At 40.3% G+C, this 24213-nt stretch overlaps 1 protein-coding gene across 1 annotated transcript in view; it reads left to right on the top strand.

The window, feature by feature from the left end:
- The window catches only part of htra1a (HtrA serine peptidase 1a), a 74692-nt gene that overhangs the window by 47091 nt on the left and 3388 nt on the right, over window positions 1-24213 (top strand). The window contains exons 4-8 of the mRNA XM_036593668.1: window positions 14483-14677; window positions 16820-16852; window positions 16953-17067; window positions 17906-17963; window positions 18252-18347. Coding sequence (XP_036449561.1) covers window positions 14483-14677; window positions 16820-16852; window positions 16953-17067; window positions 17906-17963; window positions 18252-18347 — 497 coding nt within the window. The remainder of the gene's footprint in view (window positions 1-14482; window positions 14678-16819; window positions 16853-16952; window positions 17068-17905; window positions 17964-18251; window positions 18348-24213) is intronic.

A 24213-nucleotide genomic window follows, 5' to 3' on the forward strand; every position in this document is an offset into this window, starting at 1 on the left:
TTTGGACCGTGGGAGGAAACCGGAGTACCCAGAGGAAACCCACAGAGACACGGGGAGAACAGGCAAACTCCACACAGAAACGACCCTGGTCACCCGGCCGGGAATCGAACCCAGGCCCTTCTTGCTGTGAGGCGACAGCGCTACCCACTGCGTCACCGTGCCGCCCCCTTTTGGCCTTTTATGGTGGGAAATTTAATAAATGAAGGTGGAGTAGTGTAGATAAGGAGAAAAACTGTCCACTTTATTAGAAACACCTACCTTGTTGGTTAACCTTGATGTACAGGTAGAGACTGTAGCTCATCTTTTTCCTGCACAGTTTGTATTAGTCATTCTCTAGCCCTTCATCGGTGGTCCGTTTCTGACCACAGGACTATCAAATTCGCTGAAAATTGATGAAGATTACTTTTTTGGCTTTAAATAGGTATAAAACAACAACGACAACAAGATTGTATCTGTAGTTTTTTGTGATGTTTTTACTACAAATAGAAAGAATAATGTTGGTCTTTTTTGTTGAAAGATTTTTAGAATGACTTTTTTCTGCCGTTTACTTCTGTTCGATTAGGGACTAAATTTGGTGCAGGTGACATCAAATCTGCTGAAGTACCAATCAGAGTTAGCAAAATGTAACATCAGCTACTCGCATTCCTTCCTCCCACATAAAGAGACTGCCCATCCTGTGCGTTCTGATGCTACTGCCTCTTCTGCCTTGATCGGGTGCCACTGCTCGCCGTGCAAACCTCACCCTCACAACCTGACCCCACTGATGCTGACGCTGCTGCATGAACTAAACTAATCAAATTAATCATTTGCTCCACCTGTTTTCCCCGTTTTTGTACTAACAATGTTTAACTATCCGGTGTCGACCAGAGGAGGATGGGTTCCCCTTCTGAGTCTTGGTTCCTCTCAAGGTTTCTTCCTGTTTCTCTTAGGGAGCTTTTCCTTGCCACTGTCGCCACTGGCGACGCTCATGGGGGCTCGGACCCGGATTTCTTTCTGTAATGCTGATTTCCTTGTAAAGCTGGTTTGTGACAACACCTGTTGTAAAAAGCGCTATATAAATAAACTTTACTTACTTACTTACTTACTGCTCTCCTGCTGCTCTGAGTCCCAGACAAAACTCACAGAAAGTGGATTAGTTAAGCTTTTCTAAATTGGTTAACGGTGCTTGTTATGAAGGTTTGTTTAAAAACAACAAAGACACCCGCAGCGCAAGCTTACAATTCAAACACTGGTGCGCCAGTAATGAACCGAAGGCTTGCGGCAGTGTTTACAGAGCAGTGATTAGAGGGCTGGGAAAATATGGCGGAGCTTGACGGTTGAGCATTATAATTTAATCACAGAATCACAGAAAACAAATCAACTGGTGCCCCATCTGATTAAAATCTCTGATGTCTGTCTTCAAAAAATTATTTTCAACATTGAAACTGGACGGAAATGATGAATGTTACTCACCTAGACTGACTTGCTAATGCCAAAATTAGATGAAGCTGAAGTGGCTTCTTTTTCGCCCGTTTCTTGTTCAAATTTTCCGTTCCACTTTAAATGGTGCAGCAGTTACATTCAGGCACCTGATTCTGCTGCACCATTTAAGGGGAGATGGAAAATCTGAATAAGAAGCTGATGAATAAGGAGCCAACTTCGCTTTAGAGAGTCAGAATGCTGGGAGTCGACTTTATAAATATCTATATTTTATACGATTCTTATTTTAATGTTAGAAAAAGATTGTTCAGGACTACAGCCGAATAGCCCAGGCTTATTTACACCAAAAGCCGCTGTTACTTTCAAGACAAAAGAGGCAGGGGCTCGAGCCCCTAAGGCCAACGCCACACCCCCCCATCCTTCCTGTGTCCACTGGTGCTGCTTCTGGACTCAGAACCTGAAGCGGTGCTTGTGTTAATCTTACATCTTACTTGGGGAAAGCAGCTGGCGCTGTGGGGAAATGAATCACTTCCACGTCTCCCCTCAACCCTAATTTAACTGTCCCTGATTTAAATCTTCCATGTCTGCCTATTTCCACACAGTCTTCCACACGGGCCAAAGAAAAGCCGTGGCTGCCCAGTTAGGTTCGGCCATATTGGAGACCATATGGTGGGCTGATGAACCCATTTGCAAACACGCAGTTTCCTCAGATTACCCATGTTCCAGTGGCCCACACTGTGGTTCTAAACTGCTCTCATGTGGTTGCCCGGACGTTGGGTAAAACTGAGTCATATGATATAGGGGGACAATGTAAACCGTCCATGAATATAGGGCAGAAATTAGGATGGTGCGCTGCTACACTCATCCATCAAATGCTTATGGTGCAATTTGGAAACAATTTGTCGGTGAAATCCCCAAAACACGTGTGCGTGCACACACAGGCAGCCACACGCGAGCTGGGTTGCGTTTGGGTCAGGTTTCAACTCGCCTCATCCTCGCGGTTTATCATCTCATAAATTACACACAGATTTCCAGCCTGCATTCCTCTGAGACTGAGGATAGCATAAAGTACCCATAAAGTACCTGAAAGACGTCAAATTACTAGCGTCTGCAAACACGGTGTCATTTTAATCAACCTAAATCAGTCGTGGGTTTGACCCTTTTTACAACAGCCATAAAATGCATTTTTCCACCTGTCTTGGAAGCCCCTCAGTGGGACTAGGAATTTTTTCATTTTACATTGATGGATTTATTTCGTTGGAAGTATGTTTGATTTACACAACTACAAGCGAGTCAAGAGACCCTTATTAGTCCCACAACGGGGAAATTTCACCTCCACATTTAACCCATCCATGCAGTGAAACACCACATACACACTAGTGAACACACACACTAGGGGGCAGTGAGCACAATTGCCCGGAGCAGTGGGCAGCCCTATCCACAGCACCCAGGGAGCAGTTGGGGGTTAGGTGCTCAAGGGCACTTCATTCACGTACTGTCGGCTCAGGGGATTGAACTGGTGACTTTCCAGTCACAGAGCTGGTTCCCGAACCTCCAGCCCACGACTGACCCAGCATTCAAGTCAGCATCTGTAAAAGTGTTGTACGCAGATAAAGAAATCTGCAGTTGCGTCGTCTGTTTTCTCTCGGAAAGGCCGTCTTTGTAGAGAGGTGTGAGTTGGTTTCAAGCGGGGAGTTCCCACCGCTCCCCTTTCACTCCTCATTGCTCCCTTGCAGCTCAACACTGAGAGCCTCTGTTAAAGGGTCATTCTACAGAAACGTCCAGTTTTCTCTCTATCCATAGGTGTCACTGGTGTTACTGGTCCTCATTGGTGTTACACATAATAAAGGAACACCAGAGACATTTTTAATGAAAAAGCATTTTAAAAAATGACTGCTACAGAGCATCAGACCACATGTTGTCAATCATGGAATATCCACTAAAATATGGAATTTAATCCATTTGTATTCTATTTTTTCACAGTTACCTCAGAATAAAGTCGGTCACACCAGTGACTTCAGCTAAAAGCTTCATATGAAATCATGAGCTAAATGAGAAAATCTCTGATAACTGAAAGACACAGTGGACTCACCATGAGCTTTTCTTCATAGATCCTCAGAAAACAGGTAAAAGGAAGTCGAGTGATGTCATCAGTGTGACTTTTATTTCAAAATAAGAGATTTTTTTGTTACACGGTAACACCAGTGACACGACTCCTGGGGACAACAACTTTCATTATATATTTTATAATATTTATTTGGTATTTGTTTTTTTTTTAGTCATTTAATTTATATATTCCATAGTCATGTATAGATTATTGTAGTTAAAATTGCTGAAAAACGTGTTTTTCTTCAAAGTATGACACTCAAGATTTTTCTCCAACTGTTATCTATAGTTTTTGTGATGTTTTTAATGCAAACTGGTAAATTTGAGTTGGCCGGGACTAAATTTGGTGACATCAGATCTGCTAAATTACCAAACAGAGTCAGCTCCTCGCGTTCCTCTCCCTCACATAAAGTGACTGCTCTCCTGCTGCCTAGTCCCAGACAAAACTCAGAGTGAGTTGATTATTTAAGCTTTTCTAAATTTGTTAACAGTGCTTGTTATGAAGGTTTATTACACAGCTGTTTGTAGCATAGCTAGATACTGATTCCCACCTGTTGCAGGATCCTGCTATACACGCGTAACTTCAATTACATGGGTGCGATAGCTAGGAACCCCATTTTAACTTTTTTTAAGTTTGATGGAGCAAAAAAAAAAACACATCAGGTCCAATGTGCTTAGTTTTGATGCAAAAAAAAAAACGTAATATGTTTGCATCGAAGTTGGTGTATAATGGCCATCATAGTAAATAATATAGGTAACACTTTCTATGAATGTCACATTTGTAAGCATCTATAAACACATTCATAACATGTTATAATGCATTCATAAGGCATCAGAAACATGGCTATAAATATTTATAAAAATGCATTACACGTTATAGCCATGCTTATTATGCATTATGAATTGTTAACATAATACATTATAAGTGCTATTCATAACAAATTATAAGAGCTCATAAGTCGTATTTGTCCGCTCTAAGTAAAGTGAAGCGTACTGTACTAAAGCCTCCTCCAGTGTTCAGAGTGAGGCTTCAAGTTGAAGTATTTACTGAAGGATTTACTGAAACACTAAAACATTCACAGTAAAGCACATTACAGGCTTCAAATGTCAGAGTTTAAACTAGAGCTGCCATCAGTGTTTTACCCAATGTGGGAAAGGTAATGTTCACCACCGTTAGCTTGGAGCTAACTTAACACTGCATATCCAATAGAATGCTAGCAGAAATTAGCATCACTGTAGTATAGTATAGTGTAGTGTTACAGAGTGAAGGGTTCTAGTGCTTGACGTTAGAACCAGTGAGGGAAAAAATGACAATAACAGCACTCGACTATCTCGCCTCTCCCTCTCCAGGCCTTCACTCCACAATGACTTCACACTCAGTGTGATGTCAGAGGGGGTTCAGGGGAGGGGCTGATGGGAACTTGGTTTGCTGTGATGTAATGTAGTGTTTAAAGAGAGACGCTGGGTAAGAAAAGCGCATTGTAGCAGTAATTCTGGGCTGGACAGCCAGTTTGGAGCATCTGAATATTCAGGACTGAAGCCCCGAAGATGCAGCTCTAACAGCTCCAGCACTGAGAAATAAAATACTGGAAATCTCAGGGTGTAAATAAACTTTATATTTGTCTTTACTTTACGCTCTCCAAGCTGGGACTGAGTTCTTTGGCACTGACAGTATAACATGTTATTAACACTATTTATGATGCATTATATTAACAATCCATAATGGTATAAATATAATAAACATGGCTATAAAGTGTAATTCAGCATAATTCATTTTATAAATATTTACAACCATGTTTATAATGCCTTATGAATGATATATGAATGTTATAAATGTGTTTATAGATGTTTATAAACGTGACATTCATAGAAAGTGTTATCATATATCTTGATTAATTGAATTCAGCATGTTTTCACTTGTTAAGGTATGATTTTTTGCAGTGACTATAATACGCAGCCTCTTTAGATTGTCTAATTAATCTAATGAGTTTTTCATGCAGTGTGTAATGAAGTAAAATAAGGATAAACCTAGTAATAGTAGTACATTTATTGTTACCTCTGGGTTTCTAGAGGAAAGAAACTTCACCAGATCCTTACTTTAAGAAGGTTATTTGTGGTTTTCAGAGTCACCGTTAAGGCTCAGTAGTGTTGCCATGTGCCTTGAGAGCTGCTGTATTTTGTTACATCACAGTTGCACAGACTGGAATATGTCTTTTTGCTGATTTGGGTCAGATTGTCATGCGTGCTTGATAACGATCGTCTGGAATGCAGGGCTTTACATTTGAGACCCTGTTAGCTGTTAGAAGAAGGTGGACCCAGAAGGAGATAAACTTTGTGTATCCCTTTGTCCTCTCGCCACCCCGTCTGGCTCTCAGTCGAAGCCTTATCTTTGAGATAAAGGTGAATGATGTGCCCAAAAAAAAAAAAACATTTTCACAATACACAATACATAAGGAATGGTCAAAACGCACCAGCAGTACAGCAGTGCGACATTTAAAAGACTGAAAAACTACAAATCCAGTGATTTCTTTAAATGATAGCTGCAGCAGAGTCTAAGACAAATAACTTCTTAGCCATGAAACAACATTTAGTACTGTTTTGCTAAGAAAAGTTGTTGCAGATTTATTTATATATTGTTTAGCCCTGTTTTAACTATTATGCGCAAATAAAAATATATATTCTATATACTTCTATTGTTAAATAGGGTTCTTTGTACTAATTATATGACATATTTATGTACATATATGTATGTGTGTGTGTGTGTGTGTGTGTGTGTGTGTGTGTGTGTGTGTGTGTATGTGGAATTGTATAAATATCAGGACTTTTAAACTAGTTAGGTTAAATAGAGTTAGTGTCAGTATTAATACTCGGTATCAACTGTTGGCCGATTTTTAAGAATCAAGACCCATATGAGAAACTTCCGAACTCTGAAATCTTATCTTTTTAGTCACACAACTATTTCAGCTAGGTCTGAATTTCGGACAATAGCTTTTACAGAACGACAGTTTCTGTGGCAGGCAGCATAACGAGTTCACTATAACTGACATAATGGCATTTATATTTAATCATCTGCAGCTTAAAAAATGCCAGACACTGAAGACATGCTCTCCACCATTCCCTTTTATTACCTACATGTGTTAATGTCGGTGAATACCTGTCCAGTAAAATGCTGCAGCGATGGTGGTGAATAATAATGAGAATACTGAGTTAAACATGTTTATTAGGTGGAATTACATTAACATGTTTGATTAAAGGTGCAGTGTGTAAGATTTTAGTGGCATCAAATGAATCCCCAAATGAATCCCCCTCCCTTTCCAAGCGTATAGTAGAATCTACAATGGTCATGTTTTCGCTTCTTTGATAATGAGGGTTCACCCTCACTTGCTTTTTGTTGTGCTAAATAATAAGTATGACCCTCAATTTGTCAAAATTTGGTCTCTCAAGGTTCTCAGAATATATGGTCAGCCAGCTCTGGCAGTGACCACTGATTCTTCTTCTTTCTGCTTCTTCCAACTGGTGCTATAGCGCCACCGATTTCAAACTGCCGCTTCAATGTAAAAACACAAAAGGCACTCTCTAGAGCCAGTGATTTGGTTTGTCCACTCTGGGCTACTGTACAAACATGGTGCTGCAATATGGCAGCCTCTGTTGGAAGAGAACCCACTGTAGATATGAAGGCTCATTCTAAGCCAACAAAAACACGATTCGTATTTACGGGGATACACTAATGAAAGCATGGTTTTGTATACTGTATTCCATTGCACGCTGCACCTTTAAAGCTTTAGGGAACAGAAACTGAAGCTGGGGAGCAACGCTGCCCCATTAAACAGCACAGGACATTTCTTCTACTTCCATTTAATCACAGCTTAGTTTTGTTTTGACATTTTTTATGTTGGTAACTGTGTAGCTAACTAATTTATATTCTTTGTTATTTTGAATACTTGTTTGTGTTTCAGCTGTGAGCATATGATTGCTTGGTAACAGACATAACAGTTATTTTTAGACCTCTATCAAGTAGTGTAGGATTTCCTATCTTGAGATAAGATCAGATTCTGTATGATTAGATATAATTCCCTAAAAATTATAGGATTTTTGTAAAACGAATTAGGGAAAAATCTTATCTTGACTTGGTACAAAAGTTAGGAGTTTCTGTAATACGGCCCCAGCGATCGGCGTCAGTATCAGACGTGAAAAAGTGGTATCGGTCCATTCCTGTTTGCCTGTGTTGGAAATTTTAGATGTATGGTATTTTATGTGTCCCCGGGTGATGAGGTATTTCCAGAATGCGCTGTCATAAACACAGACACCTGGGTCACGTAGGCTTTTACAGGCCAACTGGCTGATGAGGCAAAGGGCAGGTATAGGGCAACAGCATAGCAAAAACACCTCTGCAGTCTTTCCCTCATCTTAGCATTACCTAATCGTCCTGAGCACCCTCTTCATACGCACAGCCCCCCTGGCTTCCATTAAAAGCCATTTTGCAAGTTTGGACCACACCTTCAACATATGGCTGTAGTGTGAGGAGAGGCTGTATGACCGGTGGAGAGAGTTGTGGAGCTGGAGTTCTGCACAGCTTCTGCTTTAAGCCAGAACAGGGTGAAAAACGATGCCTTATGAAGTGACACCATCTTAAATCTAGTCAACATATCAAGTGTTATTTTAAAATTGCTGTAAAAATATAACTTTTTTTTTTTCATGTTTAATATAATTTTATGTTATGAAAGTGTTTTGTTCCATTGGCAGATCACAGCTTTTAGTATTATTTCTCAAAACAAGTAAAACAATCTGGCAGTGGAATAACACACTTTCTCTACATAAAATGACTTAAAACAAGCAGTAATGTCAAGGTCTGATTTGGTTTGTAAGGCTTTATCTTTGTGTGTCACGCTTAGACTCTGATCACTGTATGTGATTTGTAATTTGTAGACACTCCCTAAACTCTCAACAGCTTTGGCAGTCCATACAAATCAACTACAAGTCCTATGCATTTAGAAAGGCAAGTGAGAGCTGATTGTCTTTGTTACAAATAATCATAGTTTACACATATTTGCAGATACAGCTACTAACGAAACTAACTTTATCGTTCACGAGGCTCTTTTCGCATTTTGGAACTTTGGATTTTGTAGCAAGAAACAAGAGTTAATTTATGGCATTATGTAAAACCAGGGTAAACACCTGGTTCAAGTATTTTCTCTTCTATTTTGTGGTCAATAATAAATTCGACACTGGCTCTTTTCGCTAATCATGTTTATATTTTATGCATATACTGTATTATTATGGATTTAGGTTAGAAAGATTGTGTGGTTTAAACAACATATGTATGAAATGTATTGATTTAATTGTGTTTTGTACGGATTTACCAGATGTTTTAGCGAATAGCCCCTCAGTCTCAGTCAGCTGGCCTTAACCCCTCAAAATCCCAGGCTTATTACATGCTAAGGCGTATTATTTAGTAACTACAGGGACTTCAGTGCAAACTGGTTGAGCTATTCTTAGGTTATAGAAGTGTGTATTAAAACTGTAGGCCTGCCGACGGGCCCTGGCCGTTTAATCTGAATCTGATGAGCATGTACTGGAGAAACAAGTACTTCCACAGTGTGGTTACATAAAAAAGAATGTGAAAGAATGATGCGAGTTTGCAAACCCTTTGATAAATTCCAGTCAGAGACGTTGATTTTCTGTCTGACAGCAGCCGTATGATCCTAAACTATTACTCGTTCCTGTAATTTACTAAGGTCGGCTCATATTTTATGGGAATGGGTTTGAAGATCGGAAATGACTAGTGTCAGAGGGGCTTTCTGGGTGATTTTTCCAGGTGGAAAACTTCACACTGATACAACATGGCTGACTAATATGCTACATTGGCACAAAATGGCTTACTGAGCTTGACATTGGCGATTAGGTGGTGTGAAACTGGACTGACCTTTGTGTTTGTACTGTGCTCTCATGCTTTGGCTGTGCCACACAAATATACCAATGCACTAATGTTCCTAATTTTAATCTCTGTTGAGCAGAGCTAATGTAAGCAGAGCTAATGTAAGTGTCAGACTTACGTATGTCAATTTGCTGTTGGCAAGAGAAGCTGTTTAAGTTGCAGCTGTTCTTCTAATGGGAGAAACTGATGGCATTTTTGAAAATCACCTCATTGCATCAAGTAAAAATGTTACAAAATTGGTACATTTCCTGAATGTCACTGGATCCTCTGTAGTTAAAATCTGAGTATTGCTACATACAAGCTAACACTTCGACGCATTTAATAGACTTCATTATACAACAGTTAGTTTCGGCCACACAAGCTGATTGGTTGAGAAGCGTCTCTAACTGTGCTGTTATTTCACCATAACATCACGGTTTTTTTCACAAACACTGCATCACTCCACTGAGACGTCGTTGCTAAGCAACGACTTTGACAGCTGTAGGAGACGCTCAAGACATCTGAACGTTTTTACTTCTTACTTTGCCACAAACAGAAAATGGACACTTTTAAGATCACATTTGACCGACAGCCGATTTGGTCAGACTCTGAAGATGAGACGACACTAAATTCCCAAACTGTCATCACCACTGAGCAGCTTTTCAGTCGGCAGCTGTGACAGAAGAACTGCTAAACAACCTGGAATCAGCCAGAAATGAACCCAACACCATTCGCCAAACTAAACGTGCTGTAAGATGCTTTACAGACTGGCTGGAACAAAACAACATTAATACTGATCTGGCAAAAACTGACAAAACTGAGCTGAACTTGATATTGTGGCAGTTTTATGGCTCAGTCTGATTTGGTCAGACTCTGAAGATCAGACTGCACGTTTGGCGAATGGTGTTGGGTTCATTTCTGGCTGATTCCAGGTTGTTTAGCTGTTCTTCTGTCACAGCTGCCGACTGAAAAGCTTCTCAGTGGTGATGACAGTTGGTGATGACAGGTGGAAGGAACTGCTGACATTAAAACATATATTAAACGCCGCGTTCACGCCCCAGTTTATTAATTTATTACTTTATTTATTTAACTGTTGTATAAAAGCAATAGAACACTCGAGGAGTGTGTTATCGCTATAACATCACATCTTCTCAGTAACTTCACAGTATCTTCTCTAAAGAAGTCAAGTCTCGAGTCTCTGGGATGTGAGTCTGAGTCGAGTCTCTGGGGTGTGAGTCTGTATCAATACCTGAGTCTCTAGGGTGCAAGTCTGAGTCGAGTCTCTGGTGCATCTGTGTTGAATCTCGAGGCGCCAGAGTGAGTCCAAGTCAATTCTCGAGTATCTGAGGTGTGACTCACATTCTTGTCTCGTGCAACTCCGAGTCTCAAGTCAAGTTTGACATGGTTTCAAATAACGAACGTTATAGAAAACCTTGAGTCTAAAGGACAGAACAGAAAGACAGAAGCCCTAAGTAATAAATGCATTGTTTACAGGAAAAAGGCAAGACAACTTGAGATGGTTGGTTAGTTCGTGGTGTATGCAGCAACTATTTGGGTCAGTAACTCTGCTGATCTCCCAGATTAGCCCAGTTGGTTGAGGGGGAAAAAAAAGAAAATTCATAGTTGAAAATTAATCGTTCAAAATTTCTAATAGACCTACGTTTGCAAATAACTGCTTTGAATGAACTCATCATCTGAGTCATCATTCCTCTTTCTCTTGCCCTCTGTGTCTCTCTCTGCCTACCCGCCCATATGTTTATGCTGTTATCGCCGGAGTGGTGGCCACTGGCAGTGATAATGCTATTCCTATTTCACGTCCCAATTGAGTGGAAGAAGAGAAGAGGGAAGAGTGTGTCGGGGGGCTTCTTCTCCCCCTCACCAGTCATCATCACCTTTATCCTTCTCTATTTATAAACCTACTCAGGTTAGCTCAGGTCCGGTTCGCTCAGGGTTCACCACGTGACCCTCCAGATCAGTTTACTGCTCAGGACTGCCAGTTCACTTCCTCTGTCCTAGGGTTACTGTGTCAATGGTCACCATTTTATTGCCTGACGATATTCCACAGTGATATTGAGTAGAGTTTCCCCCCCTTACCTCAAATGTAGTTGATTTAGCCAAGACATGTTTGGTGTCCAAAGTTTCGTTTTTGGCTGGAGCTATGAGGGTAATGTAGCCTGTGCAAATTAAATTGCAAGCCTAAATCATCACTCATTTGCTTTAAACCTTGTCACATTGTTGAGTAATCTCAAATAGACTTGCTTGGAAAACATTAAGAGCAAAATTCAGGCTTCAAGATTGCTTTGCTAATGTGTCTAGCTATGTGTCCTGATCGCAAGAGGATAGTGGACAACTGTCGGCCCACTGATGGCAAAGCTGGCGGTCCAATGGCATTTTGCTCAGCATTTTCTGGGCGGCCAACCGGTGGTTAAGCAGAGTAATGGACAGAAGTCCACTTACCATTGCTCATTCACTCACGGTCCAATTTACTCATTTTTCCTTCCTTCTTAACTTTAGTTATACTTTATAAATGAGTAATAAGTCATTTTAATCTAGCTCAGTGTCAGCAACAACATTTTCTATAAAATCATTTTATATCAGGCCTAGTCATTATTTTTTTTTAGTTTCAGTTGTTTGCAATATTTGTTTAGGTTTATTTTCTAAAATAAAAGTCTGTGTGCATTTGAAATTTGTTTGGGGAGATAAAAAACTAGTTATGCAGGACAGTAATCTGGGTGGTCCGAGGGTGGACCAGCAGTGGCGTACAGTTAGCGGGGTGCCGACCTTATCGAGCCAGCGGACCGATATATGCTTGCTATCTGGGTGTCTAGCTATCTAGCTAACTATTTTTAGCTGTTGTCTATTTTTCACATAACACTGTTATATAGTTTCATAAACCACATAATCAAGTCTATTTTACATCTCAGTGAGGTTTGATTTAAGTGTGTGATGATTTAGGCATACAGTTTGTATTATGCTAATTGGTAGCGTAAAAGCTTCCACCAGCCTAGCCACCAAGCTGTAGTGCAAAACAAAGAAGCAAACTTCAGAAAGCAAATGTGTCTCGGCGGACTGACTACATTTGGGTGAAATCTGTTTAAGTTATGGGGTAAATTTAGTATTTTTGTCTTTACTGGAAAGCCCATTCTGTGAGCTCAGAGAAGAGAGCTAACAAAAGCCTTCAAGCTTTTGTTTTTTAGCCTGTGCTCCTTAGGTGGAGGCAGCTTAGCAAAGCAAATGGTCTGTTTCAGTAGTTACTAGCTTGAATGCATCTGTCATGTGAATAGGCCCTTTAGACAGGCCCATAATTCATGCAGAGATACAGAGGCAAGAATGTAAGTGCCTCTGGTATCCATATCAGTCTCAGTTCCCCTGCCGTCTGTTCACTAACTCTATTTTTACTGTCGGTAAACAAAATGGACACCAGCGCCACGGCTAAACACAGGTTTCTGTTGTCGTGATGCTAATCTGGTAGTTCGCGTGAGCCCTCGGTGCCGGGAGGGGGAAGATTCCGGAAATGATTCTAAGAAGGAATGGAAAAAGCATGTTATGTGTGTGTTCTCTCCAGCATTCAGTTTTCCATCGTGGCAGAAAGGTTGCCTGGCGATAAGGTTTCAGATATGGCCTGAAATTGAAATGCTAACTCCTTTTTAGTGGACATATGATCACACACGATGCTGGAATCAGTCTGTCTGGCCAGGAGGGTAGTTTTAGAACGTTTGGTTCCACTTTCTCATCATATTACTGACCTAGCAGACTTATAATCCCACAATAATATAAAAAAAAATTTATTCTAAGCCACATTTAAAGCTGTTGTAAAACACTTATATACACTTACTGTACTGTGAATCGTCTGGGAACCACCCTTCATTTATTTGATTTCCAGATAAAATGGCCATTTAGTACAATTGATTTATTTTTCAGGACACATTTCTGAGGAAATTAGATATAAGATAGTTCACTTGTATAAGGAACAGGAAAGTCACAGGAAAATAAGTGAAAAAAAAAAGTTTTCAAAAAAAATTTAAAAGCTACAGAGACAATGAGACTCTTAAGAACCATGCTAAACAGGGCAGTTGTGGACTGGAGGTCAGGGAACCAGCTCCCTGGAAGGTTGCTGGTTTGATCCCCTGAGCCGACATTACGTGACTGAGGTACCCTTGAGCACCTAACCCCCAACTGCTCCCCGGGCGCTGTAAATAAGGCTGGTCACCGCTCCAGGCAAGTGTGCTCACTGTCCCCTAGTGTGTGTGTGGTGTTTCACTGCATGGATGGATTAAATGCACAGATGAAATCCCCCCGTTATGAGACTAATAAGGGTCATTTAATCTAATTTAATAATTAGACCTGGTAGACCACCAAAACTGCCCCCATCAGATAAACAGTACTTAAAGAGAAAATCAAGCTGCTTCAGATCTGAAAAAATCCACGGTGTTTCTGTCCATCCTTCCACTGTGAGAAGACTCAAAGCTAGAATCTGAAAGGACATCTAGCTGTCCAGATGCTTTTGTTGAGGAAAGGAAACAGACAAAAAGTTTATTTAAAAATGTTACTTTACATAATTTACGTAATTTTTTTTGTTAAGTATGTTGTCAGCTTTTTTCCTGATGCTGAAACATGAATAACATGCACTTAATAGCCATGTTGACTGGAAATTAAATAAAATGCTGGTCTCTGCACAGTACTGTATGTTTGCACACTTCAGTTGAATTCCAAGTTAATGCATGGTTATTAAAAAAAACATTGTGCTGCTTATGAAATAATTTTGCTTGGCAACCACAGCATACAGATAATTATCTACATATCTTGGTGCTTCTCATTATGTCTAACAACAGCCCTTAACTGTGGTTAAATGACTGTAACACGTGGCCTCTCTTGGCTTCACTGCAGAGCTGTCAGGATTACACAACTGAAACCTTTAGTGCCCAACATGTTCTTAGACTTTGCTGGGTTGAAATACTTGCTGTTCCCACTATCAGGGAATGAAATGAAAGCAGTAATCCCTCAGTAATATGATTTCTCTTTCTGGCATTTTCTGACCCACAGAGCAGACTTCCTGTGCTGATGTTGGGCCGCTCAGCTGACCTCAGACCGGGCGAGTTTGTGGTTGCCATTGGCAGCCCGTTTTCCCTCCAAAACACAGTCACCACAGGGATCGTGAGCACCACCCAGAGAGGTGGCAAAGAGCTGGGCCTGCGGAACTCTGACATGGACTACATTCAGACCGATGCCATCATTAATGTAAGTGTATCGTCATTCATTCACATACACATGCGCGCACACACATTCATGTGTTTTACCTGCCTATGAATACATAACTCTCACATTATTTTGAAAACAATAGCTTGGTGAAAAATCACGTTTCCACAATTTGAGTTTATTTAGTTGTATCGTTTATTATTCTATGCAAATGCTCATCCCTGAAGCTGCATTCCCTGCAGCTTAGCTACGTCTTGCAACTGAGACTTTTAAAACATAAACGTCTCCGTCAGAACAAAACTTAGTATCTCCAAAATGGTAAGTGTACAGTTTCGCTGTCATGAGTATGAAATTTAAGCCGATTATTAATTGTCATATAAATAATTACAAGTAATGAATTAATGATCCTTTCTTGTTCATTGTATATCTATTAACCCCTTTATCTCTTATTCTCCAGGGAATATTTAGTTTTTTCCATCTGAATTTACATGACCAAATTGTAAGGCAAATTATTCAGTAACTGCATGAAATAAATGTAAATTTTTATTTTATTTATTTATTTATTTTTGGAAAATTTCCCCTCAAATGAACAGAAAATGTGTTTTATGATCATAAACGTACTATTATATGCTTACAATTTACTGCTGAAAGCCAAAAGATCTTAGATGCTCTTTGTATTTTTTTTATAAAAATAATGTTTACAGAGCAGATCACTGAAGAGACGCCATCTATTTATAGTTTATAGCCCAGATTTGTGGAAAAATGGGTCGACTTTCAGTAAACAAAACAATTGTGAGTTCAGCTTCTTTTATTATAAGGGTTTAAAATTACATCACCCATCTATTTGACTGGAAAGAAGACAGTTACAGCTCTCATATGACACCCTTTTAAATGTAGCTTATGAAATATGAAAGTTATGAAGAATAAGACGTTTGATGGCGTTTTGGAGCCACCGGTGGTCTCAAGGAGTTGAAAAGGTTAAAATCCCAGGCTTATTACATACTAAGTCTTATTATTGAGTAACCACAGGGATTTCAGTGCAAACTGGTTGAGCAATTCCTAGGTTATAAAAGAAATGGCCTGGCCATGTAAGGGGTTAAACTACTAGCCAAAAGTGGCAAATTGGCTTATTAGCCATCTTACTACCTAACTATGTTTACTAAGTAGGTAACACTGGCAGCACTGTCAGAATGGTACACTTTACTGTTGGGTCTCACACCATCTCAGTTACTCAGAATCATGTGTAGTCAAGCAAAGCTTGTGTTTTTTTCTTGAGAGTGAAAATAAACGTGAAAAAAATCCTAGCGTGCATGCTAAAAGCGTTAGACTTAGCTAATTAACTACTAAATACCAAACATTACTTGAGCTGCCCTTGTTAGACTTTTTTTAGACCTTTTTTTGTTTACATAAGCCCCGCGATCTGTCTCAATGAATGCATAGTCTTGTTACTATTATTGGGAAATCTAATGGAAAATGACGGCTTAAATAATTACGATAATTTCAAGTAACTGTGATTAGGCGATTGTGTTATAATTGTGACAGGCCTATTTATGGTACCATTTCAACTGAACCAGTTCTATCGGTCCATTCATCAAGTTCAAGTTTCAGGTTTATTTGTCATTTGCACAACATGTCAGGACATTCATGCATTAAAATGCTTGTGGTGAGGCTCAGATAATCACTCTACAGAAAGTAAACAAAGTAAAAATAAAAATACAAAGAAAATACTGAAATATATTAAATATAGAGACAGGAGGGAGCTATGTAAGGAGAAAAAAAACCTCTCTGCTATGTACAAATATATTTATATTAAACAAGGGACAGTCTGTGAAGAATATGTACATTTTAAAGTGACTGAAAAAATGATCATGAAGTGTTAATACAAGTTTTCAAATTATCCAAAACAGACAAAATTAGTGATACGAGGTTTTTGCCCGACAGCAACGATTAGTTGGTTTACTTGTCAAAAGGTTTCTGATGTCTTGGTGTACCAGGAGGCCTAGGGAGAAAGTCCACTCTTGCATTCATGTTGCGTACCCTAGACAGGTCGTAGCATGACAGGTGATAATCTTTATTTTTTATTTTTTCTTGCCGAACTATTGCTTTAACACAGCGTTTTGATTGTGTACCTAATATTTAAAATATATACTCCTGTCTGAACTTTCTTATTTTCCCTTCTAACAGTACGGAAACTCAGGAGGGCCGCTGGTTAATCTGGTAAAGATTCCACTGATTTGTTTTCTGCCATTGTTTGTTTTTCATGCACTGATACATCCGTATTGTCTTGAACGTTCATATGAGGTTCTCTTACCTGCAGGACGGTGAGGTGATTGGGATAAACACTCTAAAGGTCACAGCAGGGATCTCCTTCGCCATTCCCTCAGACAAGATCAGGCAGTTCCTCTCCGAGTCCTACGACAGGCAGGCCAGAGGTTGTACCCGCTTCATACTGCTTCACCAGCCAGCATGCAGCTGCATCCCTATCCCAAATAATGCACATTAAAGGAATACTCTAGCATTTTTCAACCTAATGCCTGTCTTCCATAACAGTAGCGTACAGTCAGTTACCACAGATGTTATTTTGATGCGTTTCAAGTTTGTTATACACCGATCAGGCATAACATTATGACCACCTCCTTGGTTGGTGGACTATTCTCAGTCCAGCAGCGACACTGAGGTGTTTAAAAACTCCAGCCGCACTGCTGTGTCTGATCCACTCAGACCAGCGCAACACACACTAACACACCACCACCACGTCAGTGTTACTGCAGTGCTGAGAATGACCCACCACCCAAATAGTACCTGCTCTGTGAGGGTCCATGGGGGTCCTGACCACTGAAGAACAGGGTAAAAGGGGGCTAAGAAAGTATCAGAGAAACAGATGGACTACAGTCTGTAACTGTAGAACCACAAAGTGCACCTATATAGTAAGTGGAGCTGATAAAATGGACAATGAGCGTAGAAACAAGGAGGTGGTCAGAATGTTATGCCTGATCGGTGCATTGTCACATATTTCAAATCTTTATTCGCAGAATTCAGCAAATGCCCTTCGGTTTCTATCATATTGAGTTTAAAGTCAGCTGGTTTTATGTTCCTTTCTAAACACAGTGATATATGTCAAAATTACCGTGTGCGGTAATCGACTGTACAGTAGATAGAGATTTGGTTGTACAGTGCTGCAGTATTCCTTTAACAGTATTATGAGATCAGTGTGGTCTATTTCCTTCTCAGTAAATTGAACTGATTGTTGTTGATCTGGCTTCTTGACAGGTAGAGGAACAGCAAGGAAGAAGTACATTGGTGTTCGAATGATGAGCCTGACCCCTGCGTTAGTATTCAAGCTGTTGAGCTCAGATATGAATGTAAATATAGTTGTGTGCAAATGTTTGGGTGCCCCTGACATGTTTAAGTAAAAATAAATACACATTCTCTATAGGGAGAACACAGTTCTGCACATTTTTTTCCAGTATGTTTGTTCCCTGTAATGTTTTAACGCACTTTCACTTAGAAAATCGACCAAATATGTAATTAGTCTTGGGCATTCAAACGTTTGCAGACATCTGTAATTTGTACCTACTAGTGGCCCCTCTTTAAGAATATATTAATCTTTCCGCAGACTGGCTAAGGAGTTGAAAGCCAAACATGGGGACTTCCCCGATGTCACATCCGGAGCCTATGTCATTGAGGTCATCTCCAAAACCCCAGCTGCAGCGTAAGTTATTAAGTTACTTACTGTTCTTTCTTTTCTTCTTGTTTTTTATTCTGTGGTCAAAAACTTGTAATGCTACTCCTCCTACAGCTTTCGAGCTACAACCACAAAACTTTGCAGGATCGTACAGCCTCTACCCCAAGAGACTACAACCACCTGGGATAGCATAGCAACAGCCTAGCAACACCTTAGCAACCACCTGGGAAAGCATAGCTAGGGCCTAGCAAGACCTTAGTAACCACCTGGGACAGTGTAGCACCTGGAATAGCAAAGTCATGGCATAGCAACACCTTAGCAGGGTGGGAAACCATAGCAACCAACTGGGTTAACATAGCAATGGCCTAGCAACACCTTAACAACTACCTGGGATACCATAGCAATGGCCTAGCAACACCTTAGCAACCACCTGGGAAAGCATAGCTAGGGCCTAGCAAGACCTTAGTAACCACCTGGGACAGTGTAGCACCTGGAATAGCAAAGTCATGGCATAGCAACACCTTAGCAGGGTGGGAAACCATAGCAACCAACTGGGTTAACATAGCAATGTTCTAGCAACGCCATGGCAACCACCTAGGACACCATAGCAATGGTCTGGTAAAACTTTAGCATCCACCTGGGATACCATAGCAATGGCTTAGCAGCACCTTAGCAACCACCTGGGAAAGCATAGCTAGGGCCAAACAAGACCTTAGTAACCACCTGGGACAGTGTAGCACCTGGAGGAACAAAGTGATGGTATAGCAACACCTTAGCAACCACCTGGGAAACCATAGCAGTGTCCTAACAACACCTTAGCAACCATATGAGATGCCATAGCAATGGCCTAGCAACACCTTAACAACCACATGAGATGCCACAGCAATGGTCTGGCAAAACTTTAGCAACCAGCTGAGATACCATAGCAATGGCCTAGCAACACCTTAGCAACTGCCAAGCAGCACCCTAACAACAAGCTGGGATATCATAGAAAACTCACAGTGTCACCATAGCAACTACCCTTAATTACTACATAAATCTAATTAAGGAATCAGAAACAATCAACAATGTTCTCCAGCTGATTGAACTCTTCAGGTGTTATTGTCTTTGTTAAGCCACTATAAAGTTCATTCACAAACTTTTCCTTTCTAGTTAGAACTTCAATTCCCATAATGCCCAACAGGTCAAAAATGACTGTACTGAATCTTGAAAGCGTTCAGATAATTTCAGTAGTTTCCACTGCGTTCCTCTGCCGTCACAGTGGGACAGATATTGTCTTTGGCTCTCTCCAAGTGCACATGTTTCAAATTTATCTGAGACCCCCACCCCTTCATTCCACACCCACCCACATAACCTCATCCTCACAGACCTACATGTTTACTTACCCCCAAAAAATCCTCCACTCAGTATTTTCTGTGACCACAGTTTAGCAGTAGTGTGTGCATGTGTGTGCTATGGTGAGGGCAGCACACTGACCAGGTGCTGATACAGCATTTCACTTTATCCTCAATCTGCTTTCACTTTTCAGGCACTTTCACAGGCACATTTCTTCCAATGGGCTGCAGTGTTTGCTTGTGAAGAAGGTAGTGGCGTAAAGGTGTGGTGGAAATGTGGAAGTGACTGTGGGCTGTGGTCTCAGATAGCATGTGCATAGCATGTGCTTGTTGACAGTACTTACATGAAGAAGCACTTTAACCCTTAGAAACCTACAATTTCGGGAAATATTACAATATCAACTACAATTGCAATTATAAAGTATTTACATGTGACAGTCACACATGCCAGATGTTGTTATTCTCAGGAGACCCTGGGCTGCTCAGATATGCCACTGCTAGAAATTTGATAACTTTATGAATATGGGTCATTTCTGATCAAAAATGTGTCTCGGCCTGCTAAATTTAGTAGTTTTTTAATTATAGAGATCTTGAAAACAAGTGCAGTTGTAGTTATCGTTTCAGAAATTCTTGGTCTGGAGTGTCTGTGAGCTGAAAGTGCAATAATTTTGATGGTGATTCATTCTGTTGGTTATTATGAGTAAAAATAAATAATTAGCATAAGGCGGACATGTTTTTTATTGATTTTCTGTCCTCTTGGATTCAGACTGAGTCCTAAAACTCTGATCCACAGCAAGACAGCTTTTATCAGTGTAAACTGGAAGCCCTTTGTTTATAATATGAAGGCTGAAAGCCGAGATGTAGTATAACAGTAGTGAGTGGGTTGTGGGTGATTTTGGAGCTGGATCTCTGGCTGATGGACGATCACAGGTGGATGAAATCACTCTGGATGGTGGGTCAGAGTCTGATGAGTGATCTGATGTGTGAATCATGTCGCTGTTTTAACCCTTTGTTGGAATATGAAGGCCAAACAGCAGAGCAATAATATCAGAATTTTAGGTAATTTCCGGGCCGAATTACTCACTGATGCTGACGTCACAGCTTGATGACGTCATGGTTGCTAGTTAGTGGCGGGTCTGCTGAATGTCTGGATATGTGGATCATGTTTGTATCGTAAACTATTCTGAAGTTATGAAGGCTAGAAGTGACCTATTGTTTTGTCTCCGGGTCCCAAGGGTTAAAGAGTCCGTATTAAAGAAGACAGTGATTTAAAATAGGCCTTCAGCTCACGTGTTCTTCGCTCCTGTGTCTATTTCAGAGTTTTTGGAGTGTCTACAAATTACTGGAAGTAAAAGTGTTGCTATTATTATTATGATGATGATCATAATGATCATTATCATCATCATAATAATCATATTATTTTTATTTTAATTATTATTATGCAGAATAATTGGTATTGTGCAGCGTAAGGTGTCACATGGTGGTTGCTGTGGTTTTCCATGTGGTTACCAGGGTGTTGTTAAAGCTGCTCTGGTTTCTCAAGTGGTTGTTAAGTTGTTGTAGGTGGTTGCTAGGGAATCCCAGTTGGTTGCTATGGTGTTTCTGGTAGTTGCTAGGTTGTTGCTATGTGGTTGCTATGGTATCCCTTGTGGTTGCTAGGTGGTTTCTATGATATCCCAGGTATTTCAGAGGGTGCTGCTATGGTATCCCTGATGGTTACTAGGGTTGCTATGAGGTTGCTATGGTATCCCAAGTGGTTGCAAGGGTGTTGCTAGGTGGTTGCTAGGGAATCCCAGTTGGTTGCTATGGTGTTTCTGGTGGTTGCTAGGTGGTTGCTATGGTATTCTAGGTGGTTGCTAGGTTGTTACTATGCGGTTTCTATGGTATCCCTTGTGGTTGCTAGGTGGTTGCTGTGATATCCCAGGTATTTCAGAGGGTGCTGCTATGGGATCCCTGATGGTCACTAGGGTTGCTACGAGATGGCTATGGTATCTCAAGTGGCTGCAAGGGTGTTGCTAGGTGGTTGCTATGGAATCCCAGTTGGTTACTGTGTAGTTTCCGGTGGTTGCTAGGATATTGCTAGGTGATTGCTATGGTATTCTAGGTGGTTGAGATGGTTGCTAGGTTGTTGCCGTGTTGTTGCTATAGTATCCCATGTGGTTGCTATGATATTCCAGATGGTTCAGAGGGTGTTGCTAGGCAGTTGCTATGGTATGCCAGATGGTTACTAGGGTTGCCACAAGGTTGCTATGGTATCCCAAGTGGTTGCTAGGTGGTTGCTATGCTATCCCAGGTAGAATATGGAAAAAGCTGAAGCTGAAACTTTGTCAAATAAAGGTAAAGCAAAGGTAAAATGTTTTACCCCAGACTCCTTTTTGATTGAGGCACAATACAGGGCAGCCAATCAGAACAAAGGTAATTTACATATATCAGTCTTAAAGGCACAGTATTAAAAACAGCCTGTTTTTCAATGTCATAAAAACGAATTATGCCTGTTTTTGGTAAATAAATTGAAATGTGGTGGGATATATTTGGTCTGCTTGGCCAGATTCCTGCTCACATTAGTCACTAACACTGGCAACTCCCAGTTCAGCGCAACTTTACGTCATAGATTTGACACATCACACAGATTCAGATGTTGATTCGTCGGACCACACGACACTTTTCCACTTCCTCTCAGTCCATTTTAAATGAGCTGAGGCCCAGAGAAGGTGGCAGCATTTCTGAATCCTGTTTATATTTGGTTTTTTCTTTGCGTTTTAGAGTTTTAACTTGCATTTGTGGATGCAGTGATGAACTGTGTTCACAGTCAGTGGTTTTCAGAAGTGTTCCTGAGCCCATGCAGTGATTTCCACTACAGAATCATGTCTGTTTTTAATGCAGTGCTGTCTGAGGGCCCGAAGATCAAGACCAGCAGATACTGTTTTTTGGCCTTGTACCTTACATACAGAGTCCAGGTGTTTTTTTAGCATTACACAACGTTATCACCTTTTTGTTGCCCCCGTCCCAACTTTTGTGGAACGTGTTGTTGGCATCAAATTCAAAATGGGCATATATATTTTTTTAAAAAAAAAAATTTTCTCAGTTTCAGCATTTGATATGTCATCTTCTTTTCAATGAAATATGGAGTTTAAAGTATTTGCTTTTTTTTAAAGTATTTTTTATTTATATTTTGCTCAGTGTCCCAACTTTTTTGGAAATGAGATTGTGTGTGTGTGTATATATATGTAGTTTATCTATCTATCTATCTATCTATCTATCTATCTATCTATCTCTCTATCTATCTATCTATCTATCTATCTCTCTATCTATCTATCTATCTATCTATCTATCTATCTCTCTCTGTATATATATATATAGCACATATATTGCATGTTTTTAATTTAAGTAAATAATGATATTCATGTTAGTTCCATTGAGATACTTTTTATACATTTGCAATCTCATTAATTCCCCCTTTAACTTCCCAGAAGTGCACACCCATGACTGAAGGTCTAATGTTGCATGTTCCCAGAGTGAGAGCTTTGTGTGTTTAGTGAAAAAAATGTCCACCACAAAGTCGCTTCAAATACACACACTCACACTCATACCCGCCAACCGCAGGCCCTTCCTGCCACACTGATGACTCACACTGTGGAGACTGATGAGCTCCAGCCTTCTTATTCTGAACTAACTGAAATAACTGCCCATCTTTCCATGTGTAAATGCCTCATGTTTGACAGTGTTGTCTCTGTTAGAGTTCTTTCACTGCAGTGTTAAAGCGACAGTTCAGCGAAAGATCTAATTTATACAGTTTTCCTCTTAATCTAAACGCAGCCAAACAGCCACGACAGGTTTACTTCTTTAGTTTTGCACTGGAGCTACAGTGGCTTATAACCACCTTATGTAAGCCATGCAAAGTTGTTAAAGGAGAATTCCATTGATTTGATGTGAAATGATTCACTGTAGGGGGGAGGGGGGGGGGATAAGAGGGACATAGTTAGGTAAACAAATTAACCAAAGGCTCGACTAAACAGGTAAGTTTTTAGCCTAGACTTAAAGATGGAGGCTGAGTCCCGAACACAGACTGGTAGGTTATTCCAAAGCTGGGGGGCTTTGTATGAAAAGGCTCCTCCCCCTGACGTAACTTTTATTTATTCTGGGTACTAATAATGAGCAGCACCTTGTGATCTAAGTGGGCGTGTCGGTTGATAATAGGAAATAAGGTCACTGAGGTACCGAGGATCAAGGCCATTCAAAGCTTTATACGTCAGTAGAAGAAACTTGTACTCAATGGGGAATTTAACTGGCAACCAATGTAAGGTACACAAAATTGGGCTAATGGGGTCAAATTTCCTGGTTACATTGTATATACATTTCATGATGGATGGACCAAAAGAACTGACCCAAAGTGACTTGTAAAGAATTCTGGTTCCATTGACTTACATTAACAGTAAAGTTTTGTGACGGCAAAAATACATTTTTGGGGGACTATTTTGCCTCACAACACCACAAATTGTTCATAAAAGAGTAACTCTGGTTCCAATCACCACCACTCTGAACAATTCTGGTAAGTTTCT

Source organism: Colossoma macropomum, unplaced genomic scaffold, assembly GCF_904425465.1.
Source record: "Colossoma macropomum unplaced genomic scaffold, Colossoma_macropomum, whole genome shotgun sequence".
In the NCBI taxonomy this organism is placed as follows: domain Eukaryota; kingdom Metazoa; phylum Chordata; class Actinopteri; order Characiformes; family Serrasalmidae; genus Colossoma; species Colossoma macropomum.